Here is a 15,262-nt window from a genome sequence, read left to right as displayed (position 1 = left end):
TCTTACGCACGACTAAAGCAACTTTTGAACAACACGTTCCACCAAAAGTTCCTTCCCAAGGCTATTTTGCAGTGGCTCCGTGCGGAGCCCATTACGATTGTGATTGGTATAAAGAAATGCCAATAAACCAGAGCACGTTTTTTCTCTCATCACTGTGTGGAATTGCCAGACCCTCCTCCGCAGCGTGTGGAGGAAGGTCTGGCAAAAGCGAGACTAACATCCTGTCATACTGCGTGAAAGTGATGGCTTCAGTCACTGTGTATTCACATCTCTGCAATAGTGTATTGAAACTCTCTAGTTGTTGAGCCTTGTGTTAAATCACTTAATTCCACATGATTATGTCCTAGTGTCATGGTGAGGTTATTCAAAGGTGGATTAATCGCTGTAGGATAGTACTGAACTGAAGGCCCAGGTGTAAAATGCACGCCCGCCACTGTTGGATGGCCAGCTCTAACAGAAGTGAATTATTCTAAGACAATTCAAGCTCACAGACAAGCCAAGTAGTAGTGAGCAGCTGAGTACTGTCCTGTCCTCTGTTCAAATCTCTTAAGAGTCAGCCTTTATTTTGAGAACCAGATTCCATTGGATAAAGAAGGCTTTGGAAGATAACCCCAGTAGTCGTGGTGTGCTGGTTTGCAGTGTGTTTAGGGATTTATCAGCGATCGAACCACGGCCAGCTTACGATTGTGTGGAGTCAGAGAGACTTGAAGAATGTGCTGTAACCAGGCTGCAACAGCAGTTGATGAAAAACAATGACGCTGGTGAAAAGGAATTAATTGTTACTTTGAGTTGCAGCCAACAGCTTAACAGACTGGGCATGTGTTGTTACCTTCCTGAGGTTTGCATGTGCTTAAATTTAAGTATTTTTGGATTGTTGTTGTGCCTGATGATGAGCTGCTTAAAATACTTAAAATATGCTCTATAAATTGTACAAATGTTACCAGCAACATGTTTAGATTTTCACATTGGAAAAACATTGTTTTTCTCAACATAACCGTGTTGTGTTTCTGATTAATTTGCTCATTCAACTTTCATTCCTTCTGTGCTACTCTGTTGTCATAATGTACATCACATTTCAGAAGTTTAAACCCATTGTGCATTTTAAATACTAATATCCTGTAAAAGTTCAAAATGTTTCACATTTTGTGCAGACACATTTGTAAGCATATTGTTTGATGGGAGCTCAGATTGAACAGTCAGATGCTTATTTCACACTCTTTAACTCATACTCATAGACAATTTGTATATCCTTATATAGTCTTTATGCACACTGGGGTTTAAAGTTTGGGTTGAAATATGAGTGCCAGCAGTTATATATTTTTTCCTGCAGGGGGAGTAAGAAACCCATTTTGCAGAGTCTCCCAATGGTCTCGATCTGAGATGATTTCTTTTGGACCTTAGACTTGATGTATTCCTCCTCTGTCGAAAACATGAGGTCAGAGTTACAAATACATTGACTGTTAGCATACTTTTTCCTTTGTTGCTCTTTATTTTCAGAGACCGACTGAGAGACATTACCGAGGGGGTGTGTGTGTGTCTGTGTGTTTGTGTGTGAAGCACCATGGTGGGAGGTGACTCTGCAGTTCCAACTACAAACCACCTGCTTCTGTCTGATGAGCCTGATGAACCCTAACCCTAAGAACACACACCATCTCAGAACCCTTCCATCCAAATTCTAGGCACAATATTCAGATTGCACTTCATCAACCGAGGACTGTAATCTGTTCTCATCTTGGAGCCTACTTGCACTCAAAAAGGAAAGCTATCATTAATCCTATAATCAGCCAAAAGTTGCTGTTTAGATGTACAGTAACTGTAGGTTTATAATAGAAATGACACCACGAGAGATGAAATCAAATTATTTCTTCACTCATTTTTTGCGTTTATGTGAAACCAAGCCCAAACCACTGTTGCAAAGATCCTCAGTGCATATCTGAGTGGAACATGGATCCACTTTCACCATTTCATAATGGAGTTATGTAATTCAGTTATTTTGGGTGATTCATGTGCTCTTCCATGGTGTCCAAAGACCCTAATCTGTTGGGTGAGGCATTATGATGACTAAAGTTGGGAATCATGGTTGATGATCTGGTGTAATTATAATCCTTGCATGGACACCTGTTGCAGACACCATAAATGGCTATGATAACTGTAGGGCTCAGTAAGCAGCAGTGAGTCTCAACTGTATTTTTAAATAGAAAAAACATTTTAAATATAGAAGAGCGCTGAGGCATTGCCACAAGCTGTATTCACAAAGATTGGCATCTGGCTGTATTGAGATATTCGCAGAGTCCCATCGCATTAGGTTGAAGAGATCTGAATTATAAATGAATTACATTTGAACCATGTTTGGAAAAAGTCTTTCACAGAATAGTTTTGGGAAATGGGCTTATCTGCTTACTTGCTAAACGTCAGATAGAAAGATTAATTACCACTCTGATATGAAGCTACAGCCAGCAGCCAGTTTGCTTAGCTAAGCATAAAGACTAACTATTCGCACTGTTTCTAGCCTTTGTCCCGAGTTATGCTAAGCTAAGCCAACTGACTGCTGGCTGAAGCTTCATAATTAGCAGGCAGATATGAGAGTTACCAATCAACAACAAAAGTTTATTGTTTTGTATCTATGAACTACTGTAAATTGATAAATTATGGTATTAATTTGATAATTTCACTTAATTAACTATCGGTTTTACCTTCAGCCCTCTTTTAATAGTGCATTGTGATAAAACATGTACTACACCTACAGTACACTCCTCTATAACTCCTATATTATTTATTTTCAGAAGTGTTTGTAAGAGAATGGTGTTGAAAGACATGGCTTTGTTGACTCACGTGCTTCTTGCTGAAAACGTTCACAATTTTGATCAAAGGTTGCAAGCCTCTCCCTGCCGGATCCCGTTCTGTCTCCTCCTCCGTTTTATGTTCCCTGTGTTGTCTTTTATATTTAACCTCTCCATCCCTGTTCTCAATAACTGCCCCTCCTGTTCTCTCCCTATCTCTTTCTGACGGACCTCTTAGATCCTTTGCTTCTGAAGATGTTTGTTCTCCTCTTCAGCCTTCAAAGATGTGGCCTGCGTCAGACAGAGGCCTGGAAACGTCCTGCGTCAGTGACTCACTGAGCAGTGATGCTGATCAAACCGACAGAGATTTGGCGAGGCCACATCAGGCGGCGGCGCCAGATGCATCAGCTTATCCAAAGTCAGACAAGGTTCACACACTCAGTGACCATGCCTGGAGTCGTCAACATTCGATTGAGACGTCGTTTTGAAATATTTGTTCTTGGACAAAGGCTTTGTTTCTTGTTGCAAGGGGATTTCAACGGATAATAATTGTGACCAAACAGATACAGTAAAAATGAATGATTAGTGAGATTTAGTTTTTATCCAGCATGGTTACCTCACAGCAGCTGGATTCTCACTAGATCATATGAAAATCCATCTTGTCAGGCTTGAAGTAATGTGTTTTGTCTGAACTACAAGCTCACCGAACCAATCAGCATCCGGTAAGGAGCTACTTACAGCTACGGGCGTGGTTTACGTGTGCATGACGGAAGTGACTGGTCGTTTACAACAACAATGGCGAACGTGATACACAGTTTTCAATGACGGCGTCTCAGATGGTTCTGTGTTCTGGCACGTCAGGTCAGCGGCATGGCTCTATGGATGGCAGTGTCGGTTTGTCTGACAGTCACTCCATCACTTCAGTCCAGTCTTACAAAATCTCTATGACTATTTGATGGATTGCCACAATGTTTTCTACAGATATTCATTGTTCCCAGACTATGAATCCTACTGACTTTGGTGATCCCCTGACCTTTTCTCAGCAGGTCAAATCTTTCCCTCATCCTGTCACACATCTCAAGATTTACCTGACAGATTGGTGCAAATTGTGGTACAGATATGCTGTATATGGTTCCCAGATTATGAATCCTAAAGACTTTGGTGATCCCCTGATTTTTCTTCTAATGCCACCAAGAGGTTGACATTTGTGATTTTAAGTGGAATGTCTCAACAACTATTGGATTTATTGCCATGAAATTTGGTTAGGACATACATATTCTGTTTGTTATGAATTGTTATTGTCTGACTTTTCATCTACCACAATCAAGTCAAAATTTCAGTTTGTCCAATACAATTGGTTTCAAACCAAATACTTGCAAAACTTATGACCTTCCCATCTCAACTGTACTTTGTGTTTACTGCTAATCAGCAAATGTTAGCATGCTAACACACTTGCACAACTTAGATTGTGAACATGGTAAAGCATTGTCATTGTTAGCACACTACCATGCTAACAAAGAAATCCCAGATGCTTTGGTTTTATACAGGAAACTGATGTTCTGGATTATTTCTTTGTAGAATATTATTGTACTAAACCATTTGACATCCTAATTAACTTAGAGAGAGACCTGTTCGATAGCAGGAGAGTAGAAACCATCTGGACTTTGATTTAATAACCAGAGCCTTTTTGCTGTTGTGCTAAATTTGTTATGTTGCTCCAAAATGGACAATGATACACAGACGGGGATGTGCTGTCACTAACCAATGATTAATGTTAGTTTCTTGATATCAAATGAAGCCATAGTGCGGAAAGATAAATGTGAATTACATATCCAGGACATCCTGGCAAATGGCAAAAGAAAAAGCTATAAATCATAAAGTGTGGGCAGAGTGGATACATTTGCAACAGAAAGTACATTTGATAACATAAATAATAGGATAAAACATTCATCAGATCCACCTGTTACATTGGCCTATGTGACAGTTTACTGCTGTACACGTTGCTAAGGCAAAGGCCATAGTTGTGTCTTGGCAGCATTCACTCTATTGAGAATTAAAGTATCTTTCAAATGACAACATTGATAAGTACAAAAGGATAAAGTCAATTTTGAAAGAAGGAAACAAGATTTTATAAGTAAAAAACAATTGAACAGGACAGCTAAGACCCTTCATGTCCAATCACCTTGGATCCCCCCTAAAGCCTACTTCCTGTCACTGGATTCCTGTTTCACCCTGAGGCCCTCCTTTGTTGGGCCATAACTTCTCCTCCTGACAGAATAGCTTTGGCTAATAGTAATGTGATCAGTCAGTGCACAGAGGGGACTGAGGCTGCCCCTGTCCCGAGTGAGACATCATATCACACACATTCGCCATCACATCTCTTTCACTGAGTCAACGAGGCGCAACCATGCCGACTGTCAACCAAGGAGGAGACTGTGGTGCAAGAAAACAGATGGGCTTTTTATATGTGGTGACCTAGAAAAGCTTTATGTTATTACTAATGGTCAGTCAAAGACAAACATGGAGATGTCCAACGGCGACTAGAAAGAATGTAAATATGTAGCTTCACTCAGTCTTGCATCACTTCAGCATTTTGGGAAATAAACCTGTTCTCTTTTTTTTACAGAGAGTAAGATGTAATATGATACTACTCTCCTGATATGAGAGTGTTACTGATCTTCTCATCTAACTCTTAGAACGTTGTGAACAAGCTTATTTCCCCCAAAATTGCAACCTTTGAAATAAACTTAAAGAAAGCTGTTATCAAAATACGGGAACAAAACTGCAGGCTGGGATTGTTTCAACATGGCTTTAACCAACCCAGTCTCACTTCAGTTCGTGATGGCATTACGAAATTAAATCTATTAGAACGTGATACGTAATTGTGAAGATTTACGTGTTGGGGTCACGTTTTTTATACTAATGTATTTCAATGAGAAGCATCTTACGTAATCACAGCACGAAACTTTCTGCAACTCGGCTGCAGCAGAGAAGCTGGATACAGCTTTGATATTATTGGTATTTTTAGCCCAATAATCGCTGTTTTAATCAACATTTATTCACCAGATCTTATCACGGTTTATATGTATTTTTTTTTATGTTATTATTTCGGTCTATTTCGGACAGGGAAGCTGGATTGCTTTATTGTTTATTGATATTTTTAAAACTATAATGCTACATCTATATATATATATATATATAAGTGTAAAGAATTTGTAGAAATAAGTTAATCACTAAATGCATCTATTCACAGTCCCAATGTGTCGAGAGAGAAAAAGGGATGCAGTTGTTTGTCGCCTCATTGAGTACCTTCTCATCCAAGATTGCTAGGTATGTTATTAAATGATCGATCAATTCAAGGTATCACATGGTTACACATAGGGTTGCCCTGATACAATGGTTTAATTTCCGATACCAATCACACACAAATATATATATATATATATAAATATAAATATAAACTGCGGATACTTGGCACAGCCACCATTATGGGACAGACATGCCACCCCTTTTAATGTCAGTTTAGTTTGTAATGAGGCAGGAGGTCTATCCACAATTAAAATCATAATGTAACTTGGTTATATTAATAATGCAGGTTTTTAAACCAACATACTTAATGCAAACTTTCTCACATTACTGCTAATCAGTTACTAAAATAGGGTTTTAAAACATTTGAGGTGAGAAATAGGCAATAAAGTCACAGTTTTAATTTGTCACTGAATTGTATTGAAGTGCTGATTATTAAAAACAAACTCTACTTGGGTTGATTTGGCTTAACTAAGAAAACATGATCAATAAATGTATTGGGATAGTATCTTGTTATTGTCCTTAACTTAAAAATGCATATTTTTGTTTCTTTTTTTAACATGGAGGATGAAAAGGTTGAAGACATGGACTAAACCATGAAGGTGCTTGTGATCCATAATCCTGCAGCCAAGGAGCATACAGCAGATGTGTTGATTGCGATGGAGGGAAACAAAGTGCTGAACGTGTGTGGAAACCGAACCAAGGCATGTGTGCTGTTGATGGGATTGATCTACGCTCTCAAACTTGAGTATTCCAAGAAGCTTGAGTATAGTTAAAGTATTTCAGAAACTCTTTTGGTGCTTGACAGAGCAAAGCTGCTCAAGAAGGTCCAGAGCCTCAAAAGTAAGCTAATGATGAACTGTTTGTCACCGTGTTCAGGCACAGACTGACTGACTGTTTCCTGGGAACTTACTGTTGGTGCTGAAGAATGCTCACTGTACAATGTAGTCAGACAATTTCATCTCCCAAAGAGCAGTGCCACATTGAAATTCACTACGTTCAAATAATGCATATCATCTCATGGATCAATGTTATTCAAAAGACACAAATTGGTTAAGCAAGGACTAAACTCAGTGTGTTTCTGACTGGTACTAGGCTGTTAATTCATTTAACCAAAGGGACACGGTGTTGAGATGTGGAAAATGCTGTTTTTTTGTTCAGGCACAGACTGACTGGTTATCTTCAACAATCCCATAAGGCTTTGCAAATATCTGCATATGTTCCTCAAACATATAAAAAAATGTAAGATGTTTATGTTTGGTATAATAAACAAACTGGAATCTACAAATGAAGGGTTTAAGAAACTTGTTTCAGTTGAATATGCAGAGTGGAGAGGGTTCTTTTGTACCTCCTCCTGTCCCTTTATTTTTTTTTTTGAACATTTCAGTGATTAAAAGAAATTTACATGATCAATTATCTCCTGTGTCTGACAATAATTTTTTTTTTAAGTAAAGTTTACCTTCCCTGAATAAGTAATGATTAATTACTCATATTGTTCAATTATTAATAACAATTATTAAGTATTAAGTGCTTACAATCAAGAGGTAATGTTACTTACTTTTTATAAGTAATCAGTTGTGTAATGTATTGAGAAATATTAGGTAGACTTTACCTAATTTCGTTTAGTGTACTATAGCTGTTAAATGTAGATATGCTTCACTCAAAACGTGGAGAAATCTACCCAAACAGACTGAGTGCAAATTGTTACCTCACATGTATTGAGTAGATTCTATAGGTTGCTTTTTACAGTGTATGAACATAGTTGTATAAAAACACCATGTAAATATGCCAGAATTAGTTAAAATAACTACTTTCCAACTGCAGTCCCTAGGCAGGTAACATAAGCCTAACAAAGACAACCAGCAGTCATACAGCACTCATTCACTACATTACATTAAAAGGTACACATAGTAGTGACATAAACAAAACAAATAAGCAAAACAAAACAGAAATGCATGATGCACGATACATGACAAGATATTATTCTTCCACCTCTATACTGCATTCAATTTACCAGTAAAAGTATATGAATAAAGAAATGTGTGACTGTTAAAAATGCGTGCATCTCTGGTTTTCTAGAAGCCACTGTTTTGAATGAGTTTTAAAAGTGTTGAATGTCAGACACTCTCTTATTATGAGGGGCAAACTATTCCAGAGTTTACCTCCTATTATTGACAATACGTTTTGTCCAAAAGTGGTGCGTCTAAATGGTATCACACAGTCCCCTTTTACAGAGGCCCGTGTACTTCCTCCGCTTTAAAGTCTCCGAATGAAGTCACGCAGCGCAGGGGGGCAAGATCATATAACACTTTATATATCAAACAAGCATACCTAAAATGTTTAAAATTTTCAAAACTTCAAAATGTATTTCTCTGTAAGATATCGCAATGGTGAAACGACAATGCCTTTTTATCGAAAGTTTTTATGGCTTTCTTAAATAGAGATTCAATGCTTTTAAGAGTAGTTATACACAATGAACACATGTCCGATCATCTTTGCCAGGAAGACACTGTGCGGGGGAGATGTTGATTAAACTTTAAACTTGGAAATAATTTGTAACCAGGGTAACGCAGAATTAATAAATGAATTGAGCTTGGCAGCCTGTGGGGGAAGAAGAGGGGAGGAAATACAGTATAAAGCTAGATTTTTGCATGAATGCAGTTTCTTGATTTTCCTCTTCAGTGAAGGCTCAGCTGTATATACATCAATTTGTTTCTCTTGCAAGATAGTGAAAAACATGAGAGTATTTGACAGTGACATTTTTACTTTTCAGACAGGAGCCAGATTTGACAGATGCTTCATCATATAATCGTGCCATGTGGCTTGAGCTGCTCTCTGAATGCTTACAACGTGCATTTTTACACAGATATCAGCATTAAGAAAAGTAACTATAAAGCCTCAGATATTCACAAATAGAAAAGCTGACCAAAAGAAAACACTCTGTGTCTTCTCTACTTGACTTTTAAGTGTAATTTGATGTGAAAAGTGGCCTTGGGTGCATTTCACATGTCATTTGAATAAAATGCAAAGGCTTTTGCCCTGCAAATGTGTTTTAATGAGCTGCTACATTTTAAAGATGAAACTTAAAAACGAGGGTTTAGGAGAGCTGGTTGGAACTGATTATTAATAGCTTAATGGGTGAGGTTAAAAGGGATGGTTTAGTGTTTCTTAAAGGACAACTGATACTTTAAGACTGTTATGTTTTGAATTGAAACTGTCCATGTAAGCTCATCTTCATTTTCCCAGCAGCTTTCTGCGAATAGCTTATTTCTTCTTCTTCATTATACTGAGTATTTAGCTTTGCTGTTTTGCCCTCTCTGTGCTGCTCCCATTGTGAACACTCGCACAGCGATGTGCACGCACTGGTTGGGAAAACAACAGCCTTGTGGCTCGGTTGTGAGGAGTCGGCGTGGAGACTGCAAAGGGGTTGCTAGGCGACGGCAGCCGGGCAATTCCCTGAACAGGTGGGTGGGGTCGGGAGCTGGTGATAGAGGCCACACCTTCTGCCTGCCTGCCTGCCTGACACACACACACACACACACACACACACACACACACACACACACACACACACCTAATTCACTCAGCAGCCCAACCTTTACATCAACCCCTCTGTCGCTTTCTATTACACACACACTTGCACTCTTGATTCAACCTCTTTTGCTGCTCTTTTGTGGAAACATGACCTGAAGCAAACTGTACCTTAGTGGTCCACATGTTCAAATAAAAGGGCAGTGAAGCGAATAACTGAGAACCACACCACTTTACACAAAGTTGAATCTAAAATGCTCAGCAAAAAAACTGTTGTACAATTGTAGCCAGTTTTTAACCACTTAACTAGTTTTATTTATTTTCAGACTTACTGAGAAGTACAGGGTCCTACACTGTATAATATAACACTCTTAGAATAAAAAACATGACAAATACATTGCAAATGAAATACAGTTAAATCCTTTTCCATCTTAGTATACTGTTGCAGGTGTAAAAGATAACATTAAAATGTTCCATGTAGGTGATGTAGTTCAGGTCCTGTCCTGGTATTGTGCATGCCGGCTCACTGTCATGGCTTACTGGGACACTTGATGGAACTGAAACATTGTGAACAAAATTAGTTTCACTTATTTTTTTTCCTGCTATGACAAGTCAAAATGTCTGTTGCGAAAACGGTCCATTGTTTTTGGCCACCTGGTGGATGTAAGTCTAAAACTCAGTCCCCATTGAGCTCTGTTTGGTTCTCCACCAACTCCTGAAGAAAATATCTAGTTTATTTAGCTGCTAAAAGCTTCTCTATGTTCACCAGCTATAGTTCCTAACTTTATCTGTCTACTGTTTGGTTTCGGGCAGGTCACATATAGAGGGGTTTGTAAGAGCATTTTTGCTAAACCTAAACAGTAAAAATGTAGGCCGTAAAACAAAAGCAAAGAGCTAAAAGATGCAAAAACGCTCCGTTGACCTGAGCAGAACAGATAAATCTCTAATGGGTTTGTCACTACTAGTGACCCCTGTAACATTACACATGATCATATGATCTATTGTTGACATAAAAATATTGATTACAGCAACTTTAAAGTTAAACATTAGAGACAACCACACTGGGTGTCGATAATCTGATCATTTATGGGAATGGGATGCATTTAGTCAAACTGAATTTGCTGCTTTTGTGAAACAAACTAATCCCTGTGAAAATCCCATATAATCCTATTTCAGAGAGTGTTGCATTTGCTTGCCTGGTTTAAAAACAGAAGCAGCATGAGGGGGATTGCTGTTGGATCGTGTGGCAACACAATTCATATTTTAAAAACGGGCTTGTGGCATTTAGTTATTTATTAACTGATAATGTCCTCACTAAAGTACGTTAATTTCTGTGTTCTCATATATCTATTTATAATACATTTCCAAACCATCAGTGCTCTTTCTATCTTGCTGACACTCGCTCTTAACCTGCCTTGCCTCTTTACGGTTTCTCTGTAAACACTCCTCTCCCCAACCTCTGAGCCCTGCCTGGCAAAAGGTCCCAGAGGAGCAGCTTTTTTATGAGTTATAGTGAAACCTGAGTGAGGGAACATGGCCAGCTATTTGCACAGTGAATCTATTTGTGTGATTCATATAATAGCAGGTGAGCAGCACTTAGTCTTGTTTGTCTGCTTTGACCCTCATTGGCAAACCGTGAACTCATATGCATACATACATCCATATACACACAGACATGAAGACAAAGAATAACATCAGAAATAATAACTTCCATAATAAGTGAGAAGCTCTGAGGAAATTAGTCAGAGATTTGTTTTGTACCTGACAAGGGGATTTAGAGAGAAAATGTATTATAAAGTACAGTATTTTCTTCTGGTATTTACCTTGCTGATTGTCCCTGCAAAAGAAAATGTCACTACATATTAAATTTGCCACAGCCCTTGGAGCAAGTGGAATTTATTATCACATTTCTGCATAAGTTGATCCACCGCACTGTTGCAAATTAAATGACGGCTTATAATGATATACATAATAAAATAGAGAACCTTTTATTAGATGGGAATTTTGAGTTTTCCTTGTGATGTTTGGCTGAATCGGATGTGCACAGCAGTCAGGTTGAGGGCCCGAATAGACATTCAGCAACACGCGTGAGTAGATGCAAGCATAGTTCATAGTCCTCGAATCCCACCTGGTATATGGTGCTTGTTATCGAGGATGCAGAGGAGGGAGAACAAAGCCCTTCAAAGTCAGCTTTTGCAGGTTTAATTTGGAGAATGACACACATTCTAGAGGAAAATGTACGTGTCATAGTAAGAAATTGAGTTTTAGACAAACAGAAAATATATTCTAAAGAAACACAAAACGTTAAATTCTATATCAGATTAGTTGTTGTTTGTCCTGTGATGACCATCAGCTGGAGGTCAAATAGCCTAAGGTTGATAAAAGAAGACCTGCCCATTAATTTGGGTGACAAGTGTGTGCAGTAGACCGGAAGGTGGCAGATAGTGTCATAGGCCGTGTTGTGCCAAATGTCCGGTGCTTGAATGACGCGAGAGTCATGCGTAATTGTTGCTGCGTGTGTTGGGGGAAAGAGGGCGCCCGGAAACTCATTAGTGCGTCAGAAACACAAACACAAAAAAAAACACTGTAAAAAATGTAATTCACAGTAATCCACACTTCAAAAGTGTCCATATTAGGACATTTCAATTTGTCTTAAGACGTGTAATTCGACCATTGGATTGAATTAGTTCCACATTCCCGCACTTTTGTCAGAATGTTCACAGACATATTTGTTTAAATCCGTTGAAATAAAGCAGAATACAGAATTACACATCACTCCAACGACATTCAGAAAAGGACATATGAAAAATGTTTTAAATGCATGGAAGAATAAAAGATTTCACCCACTTTGACACACTTCCCCACGTGTTAAACAAGAACCTCGCTGCTAAATGACGGTGAGGATGTTTTTTGCAGTGTGCGGAGAGGCTCCGCTCTGCTTTGCCGGCCAAGCTGAAGATCTAAATGCGCCCTCCCCTTTTCTCCTTTTATTGTTTGACACACGCCGTAGACCTAATAGCCTATCACACACACGCACACACACGCACACACGCACACACACACACACACACACACACACACACACACACACACACACACACATGCACACACACACACACACACACACACACGGCTGAACCAAAAAAAGCACACTCCTCAACTCCACCGGTGGGGGGGACACAGACACCAGATGAGATTTGTTTCAAACGCGCACCGATGGCGGTGTGAGGCGTTTGGCTCAAGTACGCACGGCGTTGTGGATTTGTGAAAGCTTTTTGTGCATCTTCTTCCTGTTTGGATCCTGGTTGCGGGGAAATAAACAAAGCTATGGATTACTCAGTCTGCTTACTTTTACTCCTGTCAACCATTTCGTCTGTGTCGACCGGACAATTCCCAACAGCGCAGATGTGAGTACAGCTTAATAACCGCCTGTTGGCTTTTAAAAAGTCTTGGATAAAATATGCTCTGTGGCAGAAATTGCAGCCTGGCTTTTTGCAGTGTTTTATTTTTCACAGTCAAGCTTTATTTTCTGAGTCGTGTCTGGTATTCACTAAAATATACAAGTTTGTATTTTAAATATCTTCAATTTGAACTGTAAATTGCAGTTGCTGGAACATAATCCTTGAAGCGTTTTAGCAGAGAGCGCGTTCTTCTTGCCAAGCGATGATGATTGCACATTACTCCGAATACAACTTTACCCTGTGAAACGCGATATTTAAAGCTACTATCCATTTGTTACCCGCTGGCAGCAATGTGACATGTGGCATGCTGTCAAATAAATCATCTCAGAAGGTAGACTGAGGTCTTATGGCTCAGGGGTTCCCAAACTTTTCCTGTAGCATCTCTACATAGGCATATTAGATCACCGTTTGTCTGAGGGATAAACATCTAAGAAGGTTTTCTGTGGATTAATTTTACAGTACGTGACAGTTGATAGTTTATGTCATTGTTTTCTATCAAACATGCCAAAACATTCACTTGATCCAGCTTTTGAAATGTTCATATATGGTAGTTTTCTCTGAGTTCTGTGATAAGAAATTGAATATCTTTTGATTTTGGACTGTTGGTCAGTCAAAACAAGCATTATGAAGAAGTCTCCCTGGGCTAATGATGGACATTTTTTACTATTTTCTAAAATGTTATAGACCAAATGATTAATTAATGAATCAAGAAAATAATTGGAAGAATAATCGCTGATCACATTTTGCAGACCATGTGAGCAACTTGTGACACTTGACAAACTAATTGTTTTTAAAACTCCCTCTCAGACCTAAACTACTGGTTTATTTGTAGGTGCAGTTGTCTGCCATTTTACAGTATAGATATGTGCATGATTTAGACACAAATACTTCTTAATGGATGTATAAGTACATATTATTTCCAACATGCAGTCTAGTAGTTCAGCTTTCCTATATTATTTATTGTCCCAGTATGTGTGCCTCAAACTATAAGCTGAAAACGTTCTACTTGACCTGCAGTATGGGTTAACTCGAGAAAAAGAAGAGGTATCACTCTCTCTGTCTAAATCTGACTCCCAACCTCTATATTTGTAACGCAACATTAATAGATGTAACAGATGGTATACCCACAGTTCCTAAATTAAACAAACATGTAGGTTTGAGAGCCTGTTTCAGCTACCATGCTGCACCTCACACTTAATCAACAGGTTTAAGATATTCCAGATGGTTCTTCTAGCGGAGGCCGGACTACAGTGTTTGGTTTTAAATGCCGCCCAAGTACAGTCCCCTAGAGAGGTGGTGAGCCATGATGGCACTCAGCCTAATGGCCAAGAACAATGATGTCAGACTAGCAGAGTGGCCGGCCCACTCCCTATATTTCATGGGCACTAAGTGGATTGATCTGTGGGTTGTGTACATGATATTCACACAGGCTTGGCAAGCTGCAGACCCACTTTCACTGACATAGTTGACTTACTAAGTAGAATTGGCAATCCATGCAAGAAAAACAATATTAAAATTAAAGATTGGCAGGGGCTTTTCGTTTGAATTAGGAAAACTTCTTTTAGAAGAAAAGACGATGCCAGAATCAAACTAGAAATCCCTCAGTCGTCTCAGGGAGTTTGTATTTTGACATGTGCTTTTTAGCCATCAGTAATAATGACAATTGTTTGCTGTGGAGGAAAGGTATCTTTATATTGGTATAACGCAATAAGTATCTGAAATTCTGCCAGAAGAATTCTCCCATTCTTACTGTTTCCCCTTGTTTGACTGTAGCCAGTGTTGGTGTACTCTTGTGGTGATGGTGATTTTGAGTGACAAGCTTAACGTTGACTCCTCAAGGTGAAAGTCCCAGAGAGAAGCAGAGAAACTATAAGGGCAGGGATGGAGAGACTGACCCAGTGTGTTTACCTCCAGGAAATGTAGATAAGCAAGGTCTTAAAAGGCTAGTTGAGATTTTTGAAGTGGAGCTGTATGAGGTACTTAGCCATAGACAGTGAGTCTATTACAGTAGATGGTGGTTGGCATGCCCCCAGTTGGGGGGCAGGAGTACCGGCACAGAAGCAATGTACTGCTGTGGACGGGGGCAGCAGCAAAATGAATTTTAGCCACCTTACAAAGGCAAATCTGAAAAAAATGTATATCAGTTTAAGGGTACGCTATATTTAAAATATTTGTATCGCTTTA

General features: G+C 39.0%; 1 protein-coding gene across 3 annotated transcripts in view; it reads left to right on the top strand.

Moving 5' to 3' along the window:
* Positions 1 to 12,688: 12,688 nt before the first annotated feature.
* Positions 12,689 to 15,262, top strand: part of LOC114549821 (voltage-dependent calcium channel subunit alpha-2/delta-1) — a 102,416-nt gene continuing 99,842 nt past the window's right edge. For all 3 annotated transcript variants that reach the window (XM_028570075.1, XM_028570074.1, XM_028570073.1), the window contains exon 1: positions 12,689 to 13,024. In XM_028570075.1, coding sequence (XP_028425876.1) covers positions 12,945 to 13,024 — 80 coding nt within the window. In that variant the 5' untranslated portion in view covers positions 12,689 to 12,944. The remainder of the gene's footprint in view (positions 13,025 to 15,262) is intronic.

This window comes from Perca flavescens, chromosome 23 (assembly GCF_004354835.1).
Source record: "Perca flavescens isolate YP-PL-M2 chromosome 23, PFLA_1.0, whole genome shotgun sequence".
NCBI classification, from domain to species: Eukaryota; Metazoa; Chordata; class Actinopteri; order Perciformes; family Percidae; genus Perca; species Perca flavescens.
This window is presented reverse-complemented; position numbering and strand designations above follow the sequence as displayed.